General features: G+C 40.4%; 1 protein-coding gene across 1 annotated transcript in view; it reads left to right on the forward strand.

Annotated features, from left to right (window-relative positions):
- GADL1 (glutamate decarboxylase like 1) overlaps nt 1-25,665 on the forward strand; it is a 398,137-nt gene that overhangs the window by 282,009 nt on the left and 90,463 nt on the right. The window contains exon 14 of the mRNA XM_032649105.1: nt 18,114-18,313. Coding sequence (XP_032504996.1) covers nt 18,114-18,313 — 200 coding nt within the window. The remainder of the gene's footprint in view (nt 1-18,113; nt 18,314-25,665) is intronic.

A 25,665-nucleotide genomic window follows, 5' to 3' on the forward strand; every position in this document is an offset into this window, starting at 1 on the left:
CTGCGGCATGTGGGATCTTCCCAGACCAGGGCACGAACCCGTGTCCCCTGCATCGTCAGGCGGACTCTCAACCACTGCGCCACCAGGGAAGCCCCCAGTTTTTCTTTTGAAGAAGTAGCAGGGAGAAGAGGAGCAGGGAGTTCATTCAGTATACACTCATTGAAGGTATACTGTGGGCCTGGCACTGCTATGCATGGAGAAAAAATAGAAAAGGAGACTCATACCATCTCCCAGTGTGGTTCCCTAAGAGAAGGCGGGAATTTTTCACTGGGATACCACACCTGAGAAATGTGTTCTCTCTCAGACCCACTTAAATTTCTATCCTGAATGATCATTGATATTGCGAAGGAAAACTGTTATATGCCATTAAAAAAATGTGCAAGGAAATAAAAAAGGGAGAGAACATGGCTTATCAGAGAAACTAGGACAAACTATGTCTGCTTTGGTGAGGATTTCTTTTTCAGCTCTCATTTTTCTTCATGGAGTTCCTATGGAAGTGCCGTTAGATGGTTTGAAAATACTGAACAATCTGATCATCGAAAACTTATTTTCTCTCATTCCAGAGAACACTCACACTTCCCCTACACACGTACATTATACATTTCTTTGGAATGACAGCCTTCTAGCTAATGGAACAGAAAAGGGGGAAGGTCAGTGTTTAAAACTGATTAGAAAAAAAGAAGCATTTGACTTGAAGGAGAGACATCAGTCTCCTGGGCTTGAGGCTGCCAAAATTATTCTCCAGATCTTGGAGAGTCTTGCCTGAGCTCAGAAAATTCTTCAGCTTTTCAGCAAGGTTGAGAATTTCATGACACTGGCAGAGCTCAACAAATTCGTGGTTGGTAAATAGCCCATTTTCTTTTTAATTGCTGTTTTTTTAAAATTATAATGAAAAAAGTTAATTTTTTCATGAGGCTTTTGGAAATATATATATCACATTTTAAAAACTTCACATGGTATAGTGTCTGCTTTCCTTCCCCATGAGGTAAAGAGAGATAATAATTAATATTAGAATTGCTTGTGTTCAAAACCCATCATATCTTTCTCCACTGAACAAACCAATAAATTGGGTTTTAGTATTTACTGGGTTCATATTGCATTGTCATTAAGTTTAACAAGGGGATTTGTACTTTGTTTTAGAACCATCCATCATATAGCCTAGTAACTTTGTTTTAGAACCATGCATCATATAGCCTAGTATATTAATTCCTTGGTGAACTGCAGCTCTGAGGGATGTGTTATTGCATGATCATGATTGTACTATGTGATTCCAGTCAATAGTTGCCATCATGTCATAAATGGGCACAAGTCCCAGCAGAGAACCTATCCCTTGGTTCTTGGAATCATCTATATGGTAGACGGTGAGTTACTGGAGAGCAGAAGGGGTCTATTCATTGCTGTACTCCCACTAACTTAGTACAAAGCCTGACACTCGATTCATGCTCAATAAAAAGGTTTCCTGGAGTAAACTTACTTTGTATCTTTTTCCAATACTATCAAATGGTAATATTTTAAATTTGTTACCTGCAGTAGATCCTTTATCATCACAACCTGATCTCTTTCAAGTCTCAGAGCGTCCCTTCTTGCTAGTTCATAGAGGTTTTTTTTTTTTTTGAGGGGGTGTAGAAATTGCTTGTCTTATCCATATGGTTTGAGATGTCCATTATCTCCTTACATCCCATTTCATGTTGGTGATTAGAAAAAGTCTACCCTAAACTGTGCCAACGTTTGGCCTTTTATCTACATGCCTCAGAGACCAATAATAAATCAGTGACTCATGCTTTCCTTTTTGCAGAAACCATATTGTCTTTCCCCTAGAAAGTTATTTTTGTTTCAGTGTCTAATGATGCTGTGCTTTATTGGATACTGGACAAGCGGAAGAGAAGCTTGCTTTTCCAGGGCTCCCGGGTCCTCTCTTGACCTCTTCTAATGAACAGAATGACATTCACAATCTACCAGGGTAACGGTGGTGGCTGTTTGTAATGCTAGATCAAGCATCTTGGCCAACAGTTTTCCAATTTCATCCCTGAGTTCCCTCAAACCTTTGGGTGGCTTCCACCTGGTCCTACTGATTGAGCTACATTTATTTCATCAGTTTGACTTGAATGAATTGGGGTGCTGCCCGTGGTTGCATTTAATATCACCTGCCTGTCTATTTCTGGAGAACCAGAAGACTATGGGAATTTCTCTGATATTCTTCCAGGTCACGAATTTGTTCTTCATAACAGCCATCCCATGTCTATGGGACTGCAACATTTGCTTCTCTGCCATTCATCACAGAAAACTTCAGATTTGCTAAGAAATGACCAAGAGGGAAGAAATAGGAAATTCTACCTTTGTGTCCTTTTGTCATCTCTGATTCCACAAAAACTAGCAGTTGAAAAATATCCCAGAAAGAGGATTCTACTTACAGATTGAATTTTCTCTATCTTACCTTGTAACAAAACTGATTAGGGTCCCATAATATAGGAAGATTACATAAGTTAAAATCTAAAAAAAACCAAGAAACATAAGGATTAGGGCATAAAAGAAAACCTGGAAAGAAGCTAATGGAAAAATGCATGCCATAAGTAGCAAGCTACACCTGCCTCAGTGGGTAGGCTAAAATTTGATTTTAGCATTTTTAAAATATTCTAAGCATCTGCCTTTTGCCTTTACTTTATTTTTTACTATTAACTCACTACACCAAGGCTTTCTCTTCTATTTCTACTCTCTGGTATGATACTTGAGGCCCTTTTGACTTCTTGGCATAAATCGTTCCATTTGTTTTCCTTTGCACATTTCTAGCTGTCATATTTGTTGTTTTCCAAGGAAAATATCTAAAAACGTATCTGACACTCCTAATTAGGCTTTCTAGCTTTGTTGTGTACAGGCCAAATAATTTCAGGGAGTCCATTTTTTTGTGGGTTTTTCTTCCATGGCAATTCAAAATGCAGATACAAGTGCATGTGAATAAGAGAAGTATTTTAATTTTATAGATAACTCAGAGGTGGTAAATAGAGATTCATCTTATATAGATTTTTAGCTGTTGTACTTAAACACTAATTTGTACAGAAATTGTTCCTGTCATATAATAAAGGAATTAATTGTGGACTGAGTAGAAAAACAGAAACTCTGTAAAATAATTGCCATATTTTATATATTGAAGTTACATACAACTCGTGCATGCAAGCACACGTGCATTTACTCAGCAAACATACTTGCCTTTAGGTCACTATGATGCTGATGGAAAATCATAATTTAGGAAGTTTTGTTAATTGCAAAAGGAATTAGAATCTTCTCTGGTAGTTCATTCTAAGGGCTATTTGGGAGTTTAGATGATATTGATATTTTTTCAATTAATTATTATGAAATATAAGGAAAATATAAAATACGCATGAAATGCATTTATTTAATTTATTTTTATAAAAAGAATAATCAGGTGATTCCCACACATTAAAACAAAGAACAGAAACCCAGAAATCCCCTATGTGCTCCTTCCTGTTACTGACTTTTTAACTTTTCTCTTTAGTTTTGCTTTGTAGTTATGCATTCTCAAATAATTAGTTTACTTCTGCCTTTTTGAAATTTATGTAAATGGAATCATGCAGTATGTATTTTTTGGTTTGGCTCTGTTGCTGCTCAAACTTACCTTACGTCTGTAAGATTCATTCACGAGTTGCACAATCACAGGGTTATTCATTTTCTGCTTTATACTATTCCATATGAGCAAATCACCATTTGATTATCCATTTTGCTGTTGATGAACATTTGAGTTATTCTAATTCGGGGCTTTTACAAAATTTTGCTACGAACATTTTTGTATGCATGTCTTCATTGCTTGCTATGTCCCAGAGGTGCCATCTGGTATAATTTTCCTTTTTCTTGAAGATCATATTTAGGAATTTCTTAACGAATCAAAAGGTGGCATACTCTATTTAACTTTGCTTCTTTGAAAATGTCTTTATTTCATTTTTTTCTGGGAATAGAATTATGTCAGGAATTTTCCTTTAGAACTTTAATGACTTTTGTTGTTGTCTTTTGGCATTGTGTATTAGAAAGTTAACTACTTAACTGTCATTCCTTTGGTGGCAAAATAACTTCTTTCTCTGGCTTCCTTTAAGATTTTCTAGCTTTCTTTAATTTTCTGCCATTTATCTATAATGTTATTAATATATATTTTGTTTGGTTTTTCTTGCTTAGACTCCATTGTGCTTCTTGAATCTGAAGATTGACATGTTTCATAAGTTTTAAAAATTCTCCATTTAATTAGCGACCTTGTCTCCTTTCTTTTCTGGCACTCCAATTAAATGCATATTAAACCTTCTTACTGTTTCTTCTCTTACTGTAGTTTGTAAGTTTCATAACTTTGTCTTTCCTTGTCTCCTTGCAGATAATTTTTAGGGCCTATTTGAAATTCACTGATTATCTCTTCAGCTGTGTCTAATCTGCTATTAACACTAGCCCTTGGGTTCTTACCTTATTATTGTCTTTCTGGTTTCGTAGCATCAAATTGAATCTTTTTTACATATAGAAGGTCTCTAGGTTCTTGTTGACATTTTTAAGATCAGCTTTTATCTCCATGAACATTCTGAACATAGATTCACAGTCTGCCTCTGCTAACTCTAGTTTCTGGATTCCCACAAGTGCTATGCCTATTGTTTCTTAAGTCTGTGAGTCCTGGCTCTCATTGTCTAGAGAGGTACCTTACAATCCTTGATGGTTTACTGAATATTTTATTTAAAAATTTACCTTCAGGAATAATTTGAAACTAGAAGTGAAGCTCTCTTTCTTTACAGAGGATTTTATTTTCATTCTCTGGGCATCTAGGGGGGGATTAACAGTCCAGGACCAACGCTTAAAGATTCTCTGGATCTTCAGAGTATAATCTTGACCTCTCTTTCCAGTGGAGACCTTTGGGTCCTAAACAAGAGAAAAGATTGCTTTAGTGCTCTCGTTACATTGACCACCTTTGAACTCTTTTTCCTGAAGCCCATGAAATGCCTGCTAGGAGGAAAAGTGATGGTGATACTCCAGGTCCCCGCACGTGGAGGACACACTCCCCCTTCCCTCACATCTCCCCACTCTAGCTCTTGTCGCAGCTGCCCTTCTGAGTCTGAACATGCCCCTGGGGTGGAAGCATCTCTGGCTCACCTCTGAGCTCCACTCCTCTCCTGTACCTTCCAGAAGTTTACTTCTGCCTTGTGTAGGTCTGCTACGCTTTTTATTAGATGCAGTTTTTATGTTTTTTTCCAGCCTTTCTTGTTATTTTCCGTAGGAGCATTTCGAGTTCATCTAGTCTTTTATTACCAGAATTGAGATATGTCAGGCTTTGGCCTTTTAATAATCAGCTGCTGTTCGGTGCTGCCAGTGGGGATGAGCATTCGTTAATTTACTCACCCTTTCATTCCACTTGCAAATGTGTGCAGCCTCTTATGCGTTACTTGAGTAAGACATGCTCCCTATCATAAGTGAACTCAGGGGATAGTAAGAAACAAATTTTAAGTAAATGATTAAAATATAATACCCGTATTTATGTAATAGGGTAAAAAGCAGGTGTTTTGGAAATGTAGATCAAGTGAAAGAACAATGCTGCTGAAGAAGCTGGTCTAGAAAACTTAATTGAAACAGAGGTGACCTTTAACATATCAGTTATTGGTATTTTCTTTCCATTTTTAAAGCAATATAGGATCAAAATAGCATAGTGTCAGGCATAATGAAGAATATAAAAATTACTCGCACCCACCAGTCAAAGTTAAATCATTTAAAATTTTCTTGATAGATGAATATTAATATGTTACTGTATCTGTGTTGATATAGATTCGTGTATTTTGCTTCTATAACTAGCATCTCCTTTCTTTACCCATTCCTACCCCCTCTCATTATCTAAAAAACAGAGGCACTTGGGCTTATAAAATCTTCATTTAAAATTATTCATTTGTTTAACTATGACCACCTCACCAGATTTCATATTAGTTCTGAGGGATTTCAAATTATTCTCTTGCATTTTATAAATATATAATAATATTAGTATATAACTGTAATTTTGTTTGCTGTCTAATATTCTAATATATTTTGTTTGCTTCATATCAGTTGCAATTATAATGCACTGATAAAATTTCCAAAAATATGTTCAGTAATAATAGTAAATAGAAGGCATTTTTATCTTCTTTGTGATTTTATTAAAGTTGCCTTAAGATATACATTCTGTATAAATCCTCCTGAGAAATGATCTAGGAATGAGTATTGAATTTTACCATATCCCTTTTTAATATCTGATAAGGTAGTTCTATCATTTTACTCCTGAACAAAGTTAGATGTGTGTTCATTGATTTTCTACATTACTGATTAACCTCATTTAGTTGCAGTAAATTGCTTTAATGTATTAATGGATTTGAATACTTAGATTTTGGCCTCTATATACATACAATTAATCTACTCTGTGTGTGTGTATGCATGCGAGTATGTGTGCATGTTATCTTGGTTGGATTATTTTGACTGTCAGCTTTCAACTGTCTTATTTATTTTAGAATAATTATGAGAGCATAAAGATCATCAGCTTTTAGAAATGGTGAGAAAAATCAATCATAAAACTCTTGTTCAGGGCTTCCCTGGTGGCGCAGTGGTTGAGAGTCTGCCTGCCGATGCAGGGGACACGGGTTCGTGCCCCGGTCCGGGAAGATCCCACATGCCGCGGAGCGGCTGGGCCCGTGAGCCATGGCCGCTGAGCCTGCGCGTCCGGAGCCTGTGCTCCGCAACGGGAGAGGCCACAACAGTGAGAGGCCTGCGTACCACAAAAAAAAAAAAAAAAAAAAAATTCTTGTTCAGAAATTTGGAAGGAGATAATTATTTTCCCATTTTTATTCAACTGTTAAGAATTTCATGCTCTGCTTGATCAATTTCAAGAACATTTTCTCAAATATTTAATACATTTTATTGAGATTTTCAAGTATATTAGTAGAATCTATATCATTTCATCATTTTCATCTAATTTTTACCTTATATCCTTGCCTGAAGTCTTAATTTTTAAAATATTTTTTCTTAGATTGCTTACCTTATCTTCTCACCATAAGAATCACTTCTTGCATTTATTTTTTCAAGTCACATCTTTATTGTTTATTTAATTGTTATTCATTTACTCCTGCTTCTTTATGTTTTTGTTCTGTAAAAATGTTATTTTACATTTGAGGGCAGTTTTGGCTCAGCTCCTTAAATTTTGTTTTGGAGTATTCTCATTTAAATTATTTCCCAATTAATCTATAATCACAGTGTTGATTTACTCTTCGAGCCAATGGTGATTTATAAAAGTAATTTTAACTTCCCAAGTGCTTAAGATGTGTTATGAAATTCTGGTTTGTTTTATTGTAGTCAGATAATCAAAATGAAAGCAGAAATCAAGAGTGATGAATTTTTACCTTTTAAACTCAAAAGTTAAAAGGACATCTTATCATCCAGAATCCACTTTTAGTTTGCATTTTCTTTCCCAAGCAGATAAACAGTCCTCCAGTTTGGGGGGGGGGCGGGGAGAAGAGTGTTTGAAGAAGAACCAAGTGTTAAATATGAATAAGCAAACCCAGGGGGTTCAAGGAAAACCAGAACTTCCCTGTAAATAGAATATGTGGGTTCTTTCCTTTCTTGGCCCAAGTTCTAGGTGAGGCTCAGAGATTTGGGAAGGCTCCCTTCTCCCCCACCTCTCATGTCAATCTGGAAAGCAGAAATTAAATAGAGATGGGAAGCGGGTATATCCAAGGCATGAGAGTGCCTGAGAATACCCCCAGTTCTCCTGTAGGCTTCACAGTGGCTGGTCGGAAAAGCAACCGAAAGTGACTGAAAATGAATGGGGGGCACAAGGGAGACTGGAAATAGGGTCAAGAAGCAAGGAGCATGACTCGTGATCTGACCACCACAGCCCAAGGCAGGGTTTTACACGTAAGCAGGAAAGAGCAGCTGGAAAGAGCTAGAGATGGTCAGGTGGTCAGCACAAGGACAGCGGTGACCACACTGCAGAAACAGATGTCCCCTCCTTAGCTTCAGTCGGCAGATTTAGCAATTGAAAACATAAGATGCACAGTGAAATTTGAATTTCAGATAAATGACGTGTTGTCATATTTTAGTATAAGTATATCCTAAATATTGCATGGCATAATACTTTTACTAAAATTTTTGGGTTTTAGGAATTTATATGAAATTTGTATATAATTCAAATTTAATAGGTGGTTTTGTATTTTATCTGATAACCCTCCTTAGCGGCATTTGTGAATGTCCCAATGACGTTAAACAAAAAGTAAGAGGAAGAAAACTCTCAGAGGAAAAATCTTGATTGCCCATGTTTTATGTCTGCATGGTCTGAGAAATCACTCAGTTTGAGCTTTGAGTTTTTCTGGAAGTGACCCGATTAAATAGTTTGCATTGGAAATAAACATAGCTCAAAATCAGAAATGATTTCAGTGAAAGAAAAGTGAAGTGTCATTTTTGCATATCCAAAGTGATATCATTTTGAAATTCATAACAATTTTATTTGTTTTTAAGTTCATGTGACAGGTAAAAGTTGGCACTTCACAGTATGATGTTTACATCTTTACCCAAAAGACGAACACAAGCTAAATTAGGATCTCGCAGTGTTCATTCCAAATTCCTTGTCTTCTCCACCTCTGGTCCAGTAAGCTGGGACCACGGGGATGTGGCAGGGGAACGGTGTGATGTGACCATCTCTGTGGGAGAGAAGGGAAGTAAGGAGTCCCTGGGAACCAGGCAGAGAGCCTAAATTGTGTGCTATAAATGTCTTCCATCTCTTGCTGTGACATCTTACTAATGGATTGCTGAGTTTTAAACCTGGTCCAGAAACTGAAATGGAACAAGGTAGATGGATTGCATCTTGCCTGTTTCTAGCTCACAGCAGTTGTCAGAAAGAAGTTTACAGCTTCTGTTTTATAAGGCTACTCTCTCCCCAGTACATTTCATAATGCCCTTGTCACGGAGTAGCACATGTCACTATTATATGTCCTTTGGATCTTATCTTGGCATATTATTCCTCTGTTTTATTACCAGTTTTAGACAGCACCACAGTGCGGATTAAACCCTCGACACCCAGTCACAGAAATACCAATGCATTCATTTAGAGTATTGTCAGCGTTTTTGTGCCATTTCAATATCCAACTTGCCAGAGATGTAGTGAAATTCAATGAAATACATAGCTTTTTCCAGAACTACTGAGAACCAGGAATTTATATATAATAAGAAAAAGATTGTTTTCTACCAGTGAGGTAGCAACAGCAAGTGTTAGAAGGTTAGTCACTTTAACAGATTTTATTTTCCCATTATGAGAGTTATAGGATGCCTTCCACTTAAAGGGTTCAGTTGAAATCCAAGAGGAAAACCTCCAGGGGAGTGAAGTTCTTTATATGTCTCTTTAATTTAAAAAGATTGTGCTTTGGGATTGACTCACTCTTGATGGGTGGGGAGGTGAACTTCATGGAGCCAGCAATCTTCAGTGTACTGTAGAGTCTGATATTGGCTGTAGAGTTTAACAATGAAGTGATGGGGACCCGTGGGGGTTAACTTTCCCCACATGGGGATGTCCCCCAAAGCCGCCATTGCTTTAGGCATCCTTGAGACAGGGCATCACTTACATTCAGGGCATTTATCATAATTATTTAGGACCAAAAATGTCATTCATCGGTTCCGGGCTACATGAAATCATAGAGAAGATATGCTGTCCCTCATCACTGTTCCAATTTCATAGATTTGGGGAGGCCGGGAGAAGAAAGATAGCTGTGGTTCATTTGCGGTTCCTGTGCCTCTGGGCACTGGACCTGTCAGCGCACAGGGCCTTCCTAGAGGTTCTGAGCAGAGGTCTGCTCGAGGGCTTGAGGATATGGGGTAAGAGTCGGAGTGAAGCCTTCACCCCAGTTACTGCCTGATTTCTGACCTGTTCTAAACAGTCCGAAATGGAGAATGTGTGATCTGGTCATTTAAGCATCCCATATGGCTACTTTCATGTTATACTCCCAGAGTTGAATAGCCGTGACAGTGATCCCATGGCTTCTAAAGCTGAAAATATTTACTCTCTGGCTGTTTACAGAACTCATTTACAGACTCGCCCATCCCTGATTTAGAACCTCCAGAGGAGAGGACTTTGTCTTCCCCACGCTCTGGGACCACAGTTTGACTAGGAAATTCTGGGATTAAATACGATTTCTCAGTGCATGCCTCCCTCCACCTAGGGCCCTTGATGCCCAGCAAGACATGTGTTCGGATTCTGCCTGTGCTTCTGCCCTGTGTGACTTTGACAAGTCGCATAATTTCTCTGAAATTCCATTATTTTATCTGTAAGATGGAGACACTTCCCGTTTCGAAGAAGTGCTATGACCTTGAGTGAGAGAATGTCCCGAAGTGCACAGTATGCCGCCAGCCGTGTGCTGGGCACCCTGTGCACGTGCCATTTCTTGTTTCCTTGTTCTCTCCAGATTGAGGGCACATGTGAATGCACAGATTCTTCTGTGTGGACAAAGGTCCATGTGTACAGTGGGAAAATTCTTTGTCGTTTTAGCACATTTCTGTATTTTATGAGTCTTTGGGAAAAGAATGCTTTTGTTCACTACATCCCAGGTTCTATTCAGAGGTTTTTACCAAGTGCTTCCTAGTTCATTTCAAACTATTATTTAAGCCAGTTTTCTGTGGGATTGCCCATGGTTATGGTAATATCAACAATTTCCAACAACCCTTTCATGGGATTTTTACAAAAATCAGGGAACTGTGTTTCAGAAATGGCCCTCCTGGGTAGCATTTCCCTGTGCAAAATCAATCTCTTACCTGTGCTCCAGGACTCAGAGGCCAGACCTCTCAAGGATGCTAAAACTCCCAGAAATGTAGGCCGGCAGCCTTGCTGCTGAAGGTGCCCCTGTGAACAGCATTGCAATAAGCTGGAGACATAGATTGATTTTGTTAAATATTGTGCTCCTGCTGTAGAATCACTCTCATAGCCCCCGTCCAAAGCAGCACACTTGCTCAGTGTCCATTTTGTCCAATTTGAAAGACCCCATTTCCATCTATGTCTGTCCACCTATTTTGGAGAGAGGCAACTAAGCCATCTAGACTGAAGAAATATGTCTTGAGTTAATAAATGTTTCCTTCCAGACATTCACTTAAACATTGTGCCATGAATATCCATCCCTGGGAGGTGGGATGCAACACAATGTCATTATCCTCAAATTACAGATGAATGATGAGTGAGACGATGGGGCAGCATGATGTAGTTGACAGTTCACAGTCAAGACTCAGCGCTCAGAAGCAGCGAGTGACACCTGGATGCTTTTGCTGTGCCTGTGGGACCGGGTGTGCTGAGACCTTGGCAAATATCTGTCCCCTTTCATTCTCCTTCTGGCGTACCTTTTGTACACAGATGTCACTCCACATTTCATCGTGTTTCCACATCACCTTTTCTGTCGGAATGGACCCCGTGTCCTCCCCCCCTCCCCCTCGTCCCCACCTCCTTCATCCTCCTACCTTCCCTGCTGTCTTGCCTCCCCTTCCTCCTTTTCTCTTCTAATCCCACCATATCGTATTTTTGTAAGCTGCCTTAACTCCCTTTTGCAACAAGAAGGGTGACAATAGATATGTATCAGGTAGAATTGTAGAAACTCAGAGATGGGAGTAATGCAAGATCTCAGTTGAGTGAGTGAGATTTACTCGTATCCATGTTGATATGATTAAGCTTCCAAAAACAAGTGAATCTTTGTCTCCCATCACAAACACCCAGCAAATCAAAAAGTGTAATAGATTAAGGTTGTGGGGTTTTTTTTTCACATCACATCCACACCAAATCCTTGGACATATGTTTCATAGCTCGGAGCATTTTCGCCCCTGATGAAGACTCCAGCATTATTCATATCGAAGCTGTATGCTCTTTATTTAGTTGCATGGACTAAAGTCATTCTTCACTTGTACTCACACACAAATAAAACTTGGATGATTGGCAGTCACAGCACAAAAAGAAGGCAGATAATCAGCCTGGTTTATATGCTCTGGTGAAAACTCAACACTCGAGAGTTTTCTAGATTCAATGTGAATGTAATGCCGACCAAAACTTCTAGATCAGGATTTTCAACATAAGGTGAAGACCCATCAGAGCAGTGCTTTGCAGTCATGGCTGCACAATGGGGTCACCTGGGAAGCTTTTAAAATAAATAGCATTGCCCTTACCCCACATCAAAGATTATGATTTTTTGATCTGGAGTAAGGACCCTGCATTGCTATTTTTCAAAAAACTCTTCAGATAATTCTAATATTAACTTGGGTTAAGAACCACCATACTAACTGGTCTTGAGTTATATAGTCAACTGTGAGTCACATCAGGGTTTTATTTTCCCTTTTAACGAACAGTGAGAATAAAATGGAATAGAAAATATCAGTATGCATTTCATGTAGAAGTGATGGATACTCTATCAAGAAACTTTTGTTTCAGTTTCATGTATTTTAGAGTGGATGCTGTCACTATTGAAAAATAATTTCTTACTGTGGGCTGTAGTCAGAGACTGAAAAACACTGTTTTAGATCATCTTTAACAGAGAAGGTATGTTGGTAGTTGCCTGGGGAAGATCAGAAAATCTCCATCTGTCCTAAGAGAGAAGCCTGATAGAACTATTTTTAAATGCGTGTAGGGCATGCAGAGGTATTGCCAAGTGTTCTCTGTGCTATCAAATGTTTCTTGCCTATTTATAGAAGCCCTTACACGTTCTTTGAGACACTGAGCCTGACTTTACCCTCTCCTGTAGGTACCATCACTGCTTAAAAGTATTAAGTTGCATTTCTTAAAAATGTCTTTTAGTTCAGCCTCCTCATTTCTGAATCCGCTCATTCTAACCCATAGTTTGGGCGAATTTAAGGAAGATTTACATTTCAGAAGAAAATATGGGAGTGGTGTGGGCTAATGCCTCTAATGTCTCTAAGTTAGTGAAAGATGACCTTCCTTCTTGCTCTGTACTGTAACTGACTGTGTTTCCGTTCCCATTTCCACATTAAAGTTCTTAAGAATAGTGGCGTTCTCATTTACCACTACAGCCCCAGTGCCTAGCACAGCTTTTGGCATATATTCAGGCTCTCAAAATGTTTCCTCAATAAATAAATAAAGACAACATCAGAAGCTATAATCTTTTCCTCTCACTGCTGTGGCCTCTCCCGTTGCGGAGCACAGGCTCCAGACATGCAGGCTCAGCGGCCATGGCTCACGGGCCCAGCCGCTCCGTGGCATGTGGGATCTTCCCGGACCGGGGCACGAACCCGCGTCCCCTGCATCGGCAGGTGGACTCTCAACCACTGCGCCACCAGGGAAGCCCTATAATCATTTTTAAAATTCACTTTTGTATTCTAGATTGCAACCAAGCCTTCCTGCTATTCATAGTCTAAATTTAGTTTTGCACATTCGATCAACAAGCGTGAGCCTAGATGTGTTGTACCTCCATGGGGTTATATATCTAAGCTCCTGGCATCATAGTGCTTGTTATAAAAGTCCTCAATACCTAATTTTGGAATGACTTAATTAGTACAAAGATGATTAATATACCCACTTCCTAAGGCATCTAGGCAATTTCTTGCATGTAAATAATGGTGATATGGGACAGATTATGTGAAAAGCCATACGGGAAGAGTTTTTAGGAGATTTTGTTAAGCTGAAAAACATGATTGCGAGAAGTGAGGACTGGGAGTGGTCACTGACTCCTTGGAAAGAGCCTGCAGATCTGGTCTGGCCTGTGGAAATCAAAGATGGCTTAGCTAATTTTGACAATGAAAATACGTAACCTCATCATCCAGGATGTATTTTTGGTGATAAATTAAGTATCACCAGTCACAAGTATTTAGAAAAAATCTCAAAATGCTTTACAGAGAAGATATTACACTAGTAAGACTAGAAGTCGTATTTACAGGAACAAAGTAAGAATCTGAAACAGGGACTTCCCTGGTGGCGCAGTGGTTGAGAGTCCGCCTGCTGATGCAGGGGACACGGGTTCGTGCCCCAGTCCAGGAGGATCCCACGTGCCGCGGAGCAGCTGGGCCCGTGAGCCATGGCCGCTGAGCCTGCGCGTCTGGAGCCTGTGCTCCGCAACGGGAGAGGCCACAACAGTGAGAGGCCCGCATACCGTCAAAAAAAAAAGAAGCTGAAACAGGATGTGGGTTGCTTTGACCTCTGTTGTGGTATGTTCTCTGCTGCCATGTTCAAGAACTCTTCATGAGCGTTTACAGGTCCCTCTCCTCCACAAATATTTAAGCTCCGGTGCAGAGTGAGTAGGATATAATGGGTGAAGAGTTCACGCCCTGAATCCTAGCAGCCTCGGTTTGAAACCCAGCTCTGCCACTCAGTAGCTACATGATCTGACGTCATTAACTGAACCTCCCTGGGTTGCAGTTTCCACACATTGTGCAATGGCACTGAAAAATAATAGAACTACCTTGTTGGGTTGTTATGAGATTTATGAATTCATCCACACACAGTGCCTGACACACAGTAAGGACTCCATAAATGTTAGCTCTGGTCATGATTGTTACATGCTTGGTGAAAAGGAGTGTTGTGGCTTCTGCACTCATGTAGTGTGCTTGTCATTTGTCATTTCTCTTTACTGTATAATTCATTCTCCAGTTTTCCTCAGCTCTGCTCTGCAAGGGACCTGACTGCTGGGAACCACATTTCCTGGGCTCCCTTGCCCACTGGCTTCAGAAGAGATTGAGGCTGGGAGCCAGTGGTCTCTCGGCTTGGGTAGCGTCACCAGCCGAGGCTACCTCTTTTACGTTTCTCATCACTCTCTAAACAGAGCCTCCCCCTGGGCTCACAGGTCCTACTGGAAGACACTGTTCCAAGGCTTCCTCCCAGCCTTCTGCTTTAGGAGCGAGGCCAATACAGAAGAAAACAGAACAAGAGGAAAAAGACAGATTGTAGATTTAATCCTGGATCCAACTGTGCCTGAAGGTTATATATGACTGGATTGTTAAATATATGCGCCTATAAAAATTCTCCTTTTTGCTTGTTACTTTGATTGCATTTCTTTCACTTGTCACTGTGTGTATCCTAACCCAATGTCTCCTAATTCCTGAGAACTGTTTGAGACGCTATCACAATATGGAGCAATTGGCATTCTCATCGAATACTTGTTTCTAGAATTCGGATAACTAGTATTTACTGTCCTGCTAGGATTAAGAATATAAAGATGAGCAAGATGAACATGGTCCTTCTCTTTGATAGCACAGCAGTGACTAATTAAATGTTTTCAAAAATGTTAACTTTTACCATACTTATTCTAAAATGTTTTCTCTGGAGATCTGAACACCTTCTCTTAGTTGATGTCTATCTTAAAACTAAAGACAGGCTTCCTTGGTGGCGCAGTGGTTGGGGGTCCGCCTGCCGATGCAGGGGGTGCGGGTTCGTGCCCCGGTCTGCGGGGATCCCGCGTGCCGCAGAGCGGCTGGGCTCGTGAGCCATGGCCGCTGAGCCTGCGCGTCCAGAGCCTGTGCTCCGCGGCGGGAGAGGCCACGGCAGTGAGAGGCCCGTGTACTGCAAAAAAAAAAAAACAAAAAAAAAACTAAAGACAGCTCATCCGTTTTAATACAAAGATAGAAACTAAAATGCAAAGCAGGGACTTTGGGAGGAAAGTTTTCATTTATTTTGATAAAGTAAATACCGAAATATTTTTAGTTATTCTTTATGAAACCTTCCCAAGACAGGAGGATTTTTCAGTGCAGCGAGATCAACAGTGTCATGACTACAGGGTAATCACTCATTCAGTGATATGCTTTCTGGGCTCTTTGCTTCTCCATTTGTCTGTGATGATGCCATTTGTCTTCCTCTAATGGATGGGCTTCCTCTCCCTTTCAGTCACTAGCAGAAGGCACTGAAACTTGCCCAAGACATGTCCAAAGGTCATCTGCTTTGGGAATTTTTGAATCTTTCATGGTTGATGAAAGTAAATTTATAATGATGATGCAAGTATAAGTGTGTGGTGTGTGTGTGTGCGCGCGCGCGGACGCGCGCGTGTGGTTTGTCGTTAAACTGCAGTGGTCTTTTAATGTTATAATATATGGTCAGGCTGTAGTTGCTATGGAAACAGTAACCAAATTTCCTGACCTTTGAGGGTAGGGAGATGCAGTGGTTACAGCTGTGATCAGAGTTGAGAGATTGATGATAGAATTATAGTAAAGATTAAAGAATAAGGGCTTTTTCTACCTTACTGATCAGGTCGGGGCAATCTCCTCTTCCCCTGTGTCTACCAATATTACCCATCAGAGCCAGGCTGAGGGCTTACTAGTATTCCTTTATTAGTTTAAAATCAGTTTACTTTTGGATACTGGATGAGCCAGATTTTGGAGTTCTTGACTATAGTTGGTATATCATTTTTTACATATTATAGAATCATACTTTTTGGTATTGGAGCATATAATACCCAGATTAGTGTCCACTCAAGACAGTATTGTTATTAAGACAACGAATGTGTGCTTTTGTTTGGAATGTGATACCTTGAGATTTTCTCCTTATTCTTTAAGTACATGATGATCTCTCAAATGAGGCATGTAATACATTCTTTCTTCAGGAGGGATCACTTTCTAGGACTTCCGTGACTCGTGGGGAGTTTCTCCGTAGCTTCCTGTACAACACTGATGGTTCTGCATTGTTAAAAGTTTGGAAGATGCACCAAATGAGAAGTTCTTGTATCTGTGTTTATTTTGTTCATACTAAACGTCAGGGGGATGTGAGAGAAGTACAGAATATGGGGGGTGGTGTCCTCACCCTAACTGCTTAGTGAGGGTCTTTGTGCCCAATGGTGTTAAGTTCTGTGGATGTGGACATGGACAGGAAATGATTCTTGCCCTCAAGAAGCTGCTTGGCCTCACGAGGAGAAAATATGTGGGGCTGCTCACTTAGTAGGGGCAGCACAGGAGCAAAGGCAACAAATGCAGTCAAATGTGAAAAGAAGAAGGTAGTCCAACGTGATGGGCAGATAAAGAAGCTGGAGGGGAAGCAGAACTTGAGATGGGACCCAAAGGAAAGGCAGGCCTAGAGAAAGAGAGGCGACTGTGTTCAGTGGTAGTAAACTTCACAACTTATAAATATGCTGCATTTATTCTTTCAAGTGTGTCAAATACATTAAAACAGAGACAAAGAGAAGCAAATTGTGTGAACAGAGATACAAATGGGGCATGATCTAGTGATTAAGGGGCGTTGAGCAGTTTGGTTATGCTAGGGAAGCAGAAGGTTCTAATGGGTATTCTCTAGGAGTGAAGATGCTCAGGGGATTGTGGGGCTGTGAAGGATGGGCTAGGATACCTGGGATTTCTTAGATCCCACATGACATTGAAGGAAATAGGGCTTAAACTCTCATAATTTGAGGTCACAGTAAAGACTCTAGAATGGTAATAAACAGGGCAAACTGTCACCCAGGGTAAATCATAGAGAGAAGTAACCAGTCAGTAAATGCAAATTGAATTTGGTTGCAAATAAAACCTGTGTGAGACCAACCCCCCCCTCCACAATTCTATGGAATTGTAGGTGCTGTTTAGTGGTGGTTAAAACGTGTTGACTCTTGTTTGACTCTTCCATAAGCTCTTTCCTCAGGTTTTTTTTTTTTTAATCTCTGGGTTACTGTCAATTCTGGCCTTTTCAATATGGATATGAATTGAAAAAAGGATTTGGATTTAAAAGCCTAGTTTTTTGCCTATGAAATTGTATAAAGTATGTACAATATGTTGGGTATTTTTTTTCTAACACAGAGCCTTGAGTGAGTTATAGACAATTTTTTTTTCATCTTGAGAAATTGGCCCATCTTGATGTCATATGTTATACAGATGATGATATGATCATTTCAAAGCTTCTTAATACTCATCAATACAACTGTGAAGATGGACTTAGCATTCTCAACTCTGAGGGGTTTTTGGTTTTTTTGAAAACACAACGGGTCATCTGTGTCTCAAAGTTAATACACACCTAATGTTCCTGACGTAGGGCAGTCACAGAGCGAGGCCAAATACTTTGTGCATAAAGTGGTAGAATATTATACAGGTTTTGTTGGTGGGCATGTGTTTTGGAAATCAACTGCATTCTAAAATGGACAGTCTTACAGTTTGTCTTTCTTCCTTTTTTTTTTCCCCGAAAGGACCTTCTTAAGAAATGCTACTCTGCCAAGGCATCTTACCTCTTCCAACAGGATAAATTCTATGATGTCAGCTATGATACGGGAGACAAGTCTATCCAATGTAGCAGAAGACCGGACGCATTCAAGTTCTGGATGACCTGGAAGGCCCTGGGCACATTAGGCCTTGAGGAAAAAGTTAACCGCGCTCTTGCTTTATCTAGGTACTTGCTCTGTGTGTATGTGTGTGTGTCCATGGGTGTCTAATAGAAAGATGTTCTTCCATATATGTATTCCTTCTTTCATCTAATAACCATTTTCTCAGTACCTAGTATGTGTTAGGAATTGCCAACAAAGCAGCTCTACCCTCTGCCCTCCAGTATCCCAACCTAGTGAGAGATACATCCAAGTGACAAAGCAGATAAAATACAGGTGCACCTAGCTTTTGGTAAAGGGAGGTACACGGTGCTCCAGAAGCACTCGGGACGGTTCCCTAGTATGTTCTTGAGGGACGTTGTCAGAGGTTTCCTGGAGGAAGTGGCATTCAACTAAGACCCAATGAAGAAAGGGGAGAAGACTGATTCAGGAGGAGGGAGCACCAGGCCCAAATCTCTGGGTGTGGGGGAGATCCTGGTGACTTCAAGGACCCAAAAAGATGGTCTGTGAGAATGTGGGGCTGGTGGAAAGACATACAGGTAAGGGTGATGTGGAAGCACCGTCATTGCTGCCTTCTTGTAACGTAAGGACAAAGCTTTTGAAACCACTTTCAATGACACTAGGAAAGCTCTTGAGATACAGGTACTGGGTGCTTGCCACCAGAGCAGGACTCTGCTGGTAAGCGTGGACCAGTGTGTGTGGATGGCAGCCCATGGCCAAATGTAGTTTTGAATGTGATTCGTTGGGCCTGAGCTCCATTGGGTTAACCTGGATTGTGTTTTAAAATATCAAACATTTAAACATTCCAAATATTTTTTAATAGGGAGACTGTCAAAAATCTAGATTTGTGGTTTCTCTCAAAAGATCAGAGCGTTCTCAGTCCCACCTGATGACAAGGCACTGAACATGGTGATGCCTGACTCTGGAGACCCACAGTGCCCCCCACGCCCCCTGGTTTTTGTTGAGCCTATTTTACTGTGGCACAGAATGCTAATAGCCGGGACTCAAAAGTTAGCTCCACCGTTTACAAGCTTTGTGACTTGGACAAGTTGCTAAAACTTTCTTTACCTCCATTGCATCCCAGTAAGATGGAAGTAACAACAGCTTCGAACTCAAACAACTGTTAATAGAATTAAATGAATTGATATTTGTAGAACACCCAGGATGGTGCCTGGCATATGCCACATGCTATATGAGTTTTATTAGTTATTATTTTCTTACTTGCTTGGCCACTAGAAGCATCAGAGTTTGTGATCTCTGGTTTGGATAATCTCTCCTTCTTTACTCCCTGTTCATATTTCAATTGCAAAAACCTGCAGTGTCTCCTTAAGAGACTTAAACAATTTCCTCTCTCTATAGGAAAGTGGTATGGGTGCTCTATACGCCTCTCTGTGTGCCAGTGATGCTCTGAGCATCACTGAGGACTGTCTAAAAGCCCATATCTTAAAGCAGCAGTCGTTTATTCTAAGAGGACTGCAAGTTGGCTGGAGTGGCTTCATCTCATCCTGCGGCGGCTGTGGGGGTAGGAGGAGGGTCTGGGTCTCCTGCCTGCATGTCTTGCATCTTCCTTGGACCAACAGGCCAGCCAGAGCCTGGTTTTGTAATGCTGGTAACAGAAGCCCAAGAAGGCAAGCATACTTTAAGCTCCTGATTGCATCATGTCTATTAGCATTCCAGTGACCAAAGGAGATCAGATGGCCTAACTCAATGTCAGATGGCCAAACTCAATGTCAAGAGGCAGAAAGAACTGCAAGGTTACATGGCGAAGGGCTTAGATATAAGGACAGGGAAAAAGACGGCTTTGGCACTTTCAGAAGACTATTAGAAGTCAGCAATTCTGGTGATTTTGGTTTAAAAAGTAGTTTGAAAAATCTGTAAATACTCTGTCTGTTGGTAAGCAACAGAAACCTTCATTCAGGGCATTATAAACAAAGAAAGGTAATTTATTTGCTCATGTTACTGATAAGCCAGTGTAGTGATGACTATGGAATGGCTTATTCTAGGGGCTTAAACAAGATCACCAGGCCTTAATCTCTGTTCATCAATCAGGTCTGCTCTCCTCCATGTTCAGTTTATTCCTCTGTAGGAAGGTAGCTCCCTGGAGGGTCAGATCTATAGCCTCCCAGGTTCAACTTCAAGGTCAAAAGGAAAGAGTGCTCCTTTCTCAACAATCCCAGGGAGAGTTTTAATTCCTTCTGAATGAGGCAAATGTCCATATCTGAATCAATCACTGTTGCCAGGGAAATGTGCTATTGAGTCACATGCTCTCCCTTGGCACTGGGAAGACTGTCGACTCCTCCTACGTATATAGAATATACTGACACTGGGTGAGGAGTGTACCTCCGTTAGAAGCAGGGATAAAGTGCCTTCATCAGAAGTGGGGAGATAACTACACAGTGGTGAAAACATGAAACTGTCTACCACAAATATCCATAGTTGCCCATTAAACTAAAAGTTCAGGAAGCTCTGTTCCCTTGTTTGTATTTTTCTCATACTATTTAAGTATGCTAGACTCTGCATTATTTTATCAAAGCTGCTAAGTAATTCGATGACAGGTGTCTTGAAACAAGGCTAGATGTAAATATTTGATGATCGTATTTATTACAAAGTTAACATTCATCTCAGGGTGGAATTTAATTTATAGTCTAAGGTTACTTCCTAATTTTGCAGAGAAATATCACAGGAGGATAAATGTAAACATTTCAATTCAGTTCAACAGCACATTGTTTGTAAATGTTTGTCAAGTTGAATTGAATTAACATTTCAGCGAGCATCACTGCAGACTCTGTGCCCTATATTTAAAATAATCCCTTTTCTGTCATGCCATTAGTCATAATGGTTTTCTTGCCTTAACTTTCCACATTCTTGATATCCAACAGTCCATTCCTGGGGTGGGCAAAAGCCATTGTCTTCCCCCATCCCCAGTGACAGGTGCCAAGGAAGAGTCCTTTTAGGCATGTCACTTGGAATGAATGTGAAATTATAAACTTGGAGAACGTTTCTCTGGGATTAAGAATTATTTCGCATTAGCAACACAAGTGCTTTATTTTCATGATTTTACGTCTTTTCAAATTGAATGTGGTTCTGCTTTTTAGGAAAGAGGAAACATTTTCTGAATTCTGAGGTCTATTCTATTAGTTGGAGCCTATGTGCAGTTGTGCACTGGTAAACTGTTTCTCAGGAGGGGAAAAAGGCCCCAATTTGTAATGTCTGCCAATTTCCATGGTATAAATATTCCCACTGTGGAAAATTGCAAGCTACCAACCCTCGCGGCTGGTAAATTTCTGATTATTTAACAATTGGCTCTCACTAGCCAGTACAAACTAACTCTATACTACCATTGATTATATGAGCCAGCATAATCGGTTCAAACCACTGGCTGGTGGGAGTTAAAATACCATTTCTCATCAAGCCTACTGACCTGCAGCCACTTGTTTTACAGTTTACCTAATAAAAATGATTCTCATCCACTGTCAAAAGACTATATTTGGCTTAATTTCTAGGTCAGACCAACACTGTTTTGTTTCCAAGAAGTATGATTTTCTCCAGTAGGTAACAACTCTAGCAAAGTAAAGCTGCAGATGACAATTGTGTTACTATTTGTGGTACACATCTGTCAGCAGCAGCCTAAGGGAGATAAGATGCCCATTCCCACAGGCCCTACCTAGGTCAGGTCTCTTAAACACAGAGAAGGCTGTGCAAATCTTTTCTCCTGGCATATTGCAGTAAGGATTGCAGTGATTCCATAGAAACAACATTTCCATGTTCCTGAATCTAAATGGAACTTAGTTTTAAAATTTGTATATTGACCTTAAGATTTAATGACCAGATTTTGATGGACCAATGGGCAGCCATCACCCTGATCAGATGTTCCCTCTTCCCTTGGGAAAGCAAGAGCAGACCTTTTCAAGAGGACAATGATTCCTATTTTATGAGTTGTCAGAAATCCAGCAAGAAGGAACTAATTAGTTCCTAGAAGATCTCTGAGGCTTTCCCTAATTTCCATTTGACCCTTGTCATTCCAATGGATGAGATAACCTTTCTCTCAAGAAATATTAATGACAAAAAACTTGCTTTCTCCTTTGGTTGTTGGAAAACCAGTGACATTGGGAACCTAAAGCAGCATGTGATTATTAAGCATAATTGAAACCCAGAAGGCTGAGGTTTATTAAAACCACCATTTCGGGCACAAGGTGATTGTGATCTCTGATATCTAGTTAGAAGAGTTGAAAATGTGTTACAGTACCCAGGGCTACTGGTTGCTGAGGGCACCTTGTAGGCCTTTGTTACAACACTCAAGTTAAATGGATATTCACTAAGTGGTAATTTTTAAAGCAAATCTAGAAGAGTCATGTGCATAAGTCTTTTCAAGAACAACGAACAGGTCAGGAACTCCCATTCTGCTATGTTGCTAGGTCTCCAGTGTATCATTTATCTATTCGTCTGACACACAATCTCTTTAATCTCTGAGATGGAATTCATTTCACTGACTTGCATGAACACTGAGGGATTTATTGGTACCAGTATGGAAAAGGTAAGCAGTAACACAAGGCAATTTTGTGCTAGTGTATTTCTCTAGGTGAGGAGAGGGAGAGAGTCTAGAAGACTATAGAAGGGCCAACGTTTTCATTTTATTCTTTATATTTGTAATTTTAAAAACATCACAATGCTGTAAAATGTAGCATGTAGGTGTCTGTGATGAATCACACATGCCATGCAATATGTTCTCATATATGCAGAGCATACAGAAAGCATATGGAAAAAAATCCCAGGAGTTCTGGGAGGTTCCATTGCATCAGAAGAAATTTCAAATGAGACGAGACTGGGAGAGGCACTTGGTCCAGAGCGCTCCAGGGAGACTCCAAGTGGCTGGTGAATTGAGAAAGGGACTGGAAAGGCTATTTCTGGAAAGGAATGTATGTCCTGCAAAAGGGCAAGTGAAATGCACAACTGTTAAATGGACTCATGGAACTAAGGAGGGAAATGTTTCAGAGCAAGATTTCATTAATGTACATTTCAAAACTAAGCCAGGATCTTAATAAAATGAGTTTTTTACCCAGTAGGATTGGTGAAAACTTACTAATACGTATTTTTTTTCTCTCTTCTCTCTTTTTGCTAAGCTTAGTGGGAAGGACTGTGAATTTTATGACACTATTGTTGCTTTTTTTTTTTTTTTTAAGAAACAAATTATTTTATTTATTTATTTATTTTTGGCGGTACGTGGGCCTCTCACTGTTGTGGCCTCTCCCGTTGCAGAGCACAGGCTCCGGACGCGCAGACTCAGCGGCCATGGCTCACGGGTCCAGCCGCTCCGCGGCATGTGGGATCCTCCCGGACCAGGGCACGAATCCATGTCCCCTGCATCGGCAGGTGGACTCTCAACCACTGCGCCACCAGGGAAGCCCTATTGTTGCTTTTTGAACCCATTTACCTGGATGCCTTTTGGTAGAAGTGTTTTATGGTTCCTGAGTTTTATCCAAAAACTCAATGTATATCTTTTTTTTTCTGGCTTGTATCAGATAAGAATAGAGTTTTTTTTTTTTTTTAATGTATTTTATCTTTAGGCTGTTTCCATATACTGAAAAGTTGCGAGGAATAAATCATCCTATGAATGTAGGCAGAAGTGACTTAAACCTTATTTGGATCCCCTCCCCCAAAACTCATTTCATTTAAGCATTTGTTTAATTTAATTAATTTATTTTTATGTTTGGCTGTGTTGGGTCTTAGTTGCAGCGTGCGGGATCTTTGTTGTGGCGCATGGGCTTCTCTCTAGTTGTGGCACGGGCTCAGAAATTGCAGCGTGCAGGCTTAGTTGCCCTGCGGCATGTGGGATCTTAGTTCCCCGACCAGGGATTGAACCTGAGTCCCCTGCATTGGAAGGCAGATTCTTAACCACTGGACCACCAGGGAAGTCCCTAAGCATTTATTTAAGAAGAGGGTAGGTACCCTATAGAAGAGGCACTTTATGCTAGCATTTCTGAACCTACGCTCCATGGGATAATAGACTTCCAGAAGATCTTAATAGATGTTCTTCCAAAAAATGTTTCCATGGTCAAATATGTTTTGACAATGCTAACCAATACATTGGTCCTCTCTTGGAGATTCAAAGTGTTCATTAGCACATTAAAGGCTCTGAGGGGCTTGTAATATAGGAACATTTTAAACTTTAGCCAGTAGGCAGACACTGTTGACTGTTCATCCAAAAACCATTCTTCCTTTTTCCTTGCCAACAGAACCTCAATTTTATATAGATAGCAACATTCCAGCTGGGAACATTGACCTAAGCGTATCCCCTTTGCCAGTCATTAGCTTAGGGATGGATATATGAATTAGGTTCAGTCAATAAGATACAGGAAGAATTCTATGAAGGCTTCTGAGGAAAATATTCTTACCTAAATAGAAATTAAGAGAAAATGCATTTTGCTCCAGCCTCCTCTCTTTCTTCCTGGGACACTGTCACATATGGATGTGATGTGTGGAGCTGTGGCTGCCATCTTGTGAACACAAGTGAATTCACTAACACTCTGAACATGGCAGGCTGAAATAATAGAAAATGCCTGTTTCTTGGTGACGTTACTGAACTTTCCAACCAGCTCAATAAATGTTCTCATGAACTCAGCCAAGTATACTTCTAATTTTAAGCAAAAGCAATCTAATGGATATGCCTAGCATTGCTCAAATTTATTTGAATGGAACACTTTCATGTGGGAAACCTATTAACATGGTATACCAAGGAACATAGTTTGGGAACTCTGGTGTAAACCTTTTATTATTGTTATAATTCTTTATCCAAATCACCTCCACCCTCAGTTCAGTTGGAGTGTTTGTTACACTGGGCTTTACAGGTTCTGAGAGTGACTGCACGGGGGCATTGATCCACGTGGTTTGCAAAAGGCAGAGTTTTAACTGAAATGATTCAGCTCTGCCTTAGGATGCCTTTCTCCCAGGAGCAATGTTAGACAGTTTGACAGATTTTTTTTTTTTTTTTTTTGCGGTACGCGGGCCTCTCACTGTTGTAGCCTCTCCCGTTGCGGAGCACAGGCTCCGGATGCGTAGGCTCAGTGGCCACGGCTCACGGGTCCAGCCGTCCCGCGGCATGTGGGATCTTCCCGGACCGGGGCAGGAACCCGTGTCCCCTGCATCAGCAGACGGACTCTCAACCACTGCGCCACCAGGGAGGCCCTTGACAGATATTTTAAACTGAGACTATGGGCAGTGTGTCGAAGTTTCATCTTAACAGTCTTATATGTTGGGGAAGGATTTTACAAATCTAGTTCCACATCTCCATTACATGCATGAGGAAACTGAGGAGGGCTCAGGGAGTCTGAGGAGTTTGCCTAGAATCACAAAGTTGATCAACTGCACAACTAGAATCTTCTAGAGTCGTTGCCTGGATTTCATAACCTGGGGGTATCCAGGA

This window comes from Phocoena sinus, chromosome 11, assembly GCF_008692025.1.
Source record: "Phocoena sinus isolate mPhoSin1 chromosome 11, mPhoSin1.pri, whole genome shotgun sequence".
NCBI classification, from domain to species: Eukaryota; Metazoa; Chordata; class Mammalia; order Artiodactyla; family Phocoenidae; genus Phocoena; species Phocoena sinus.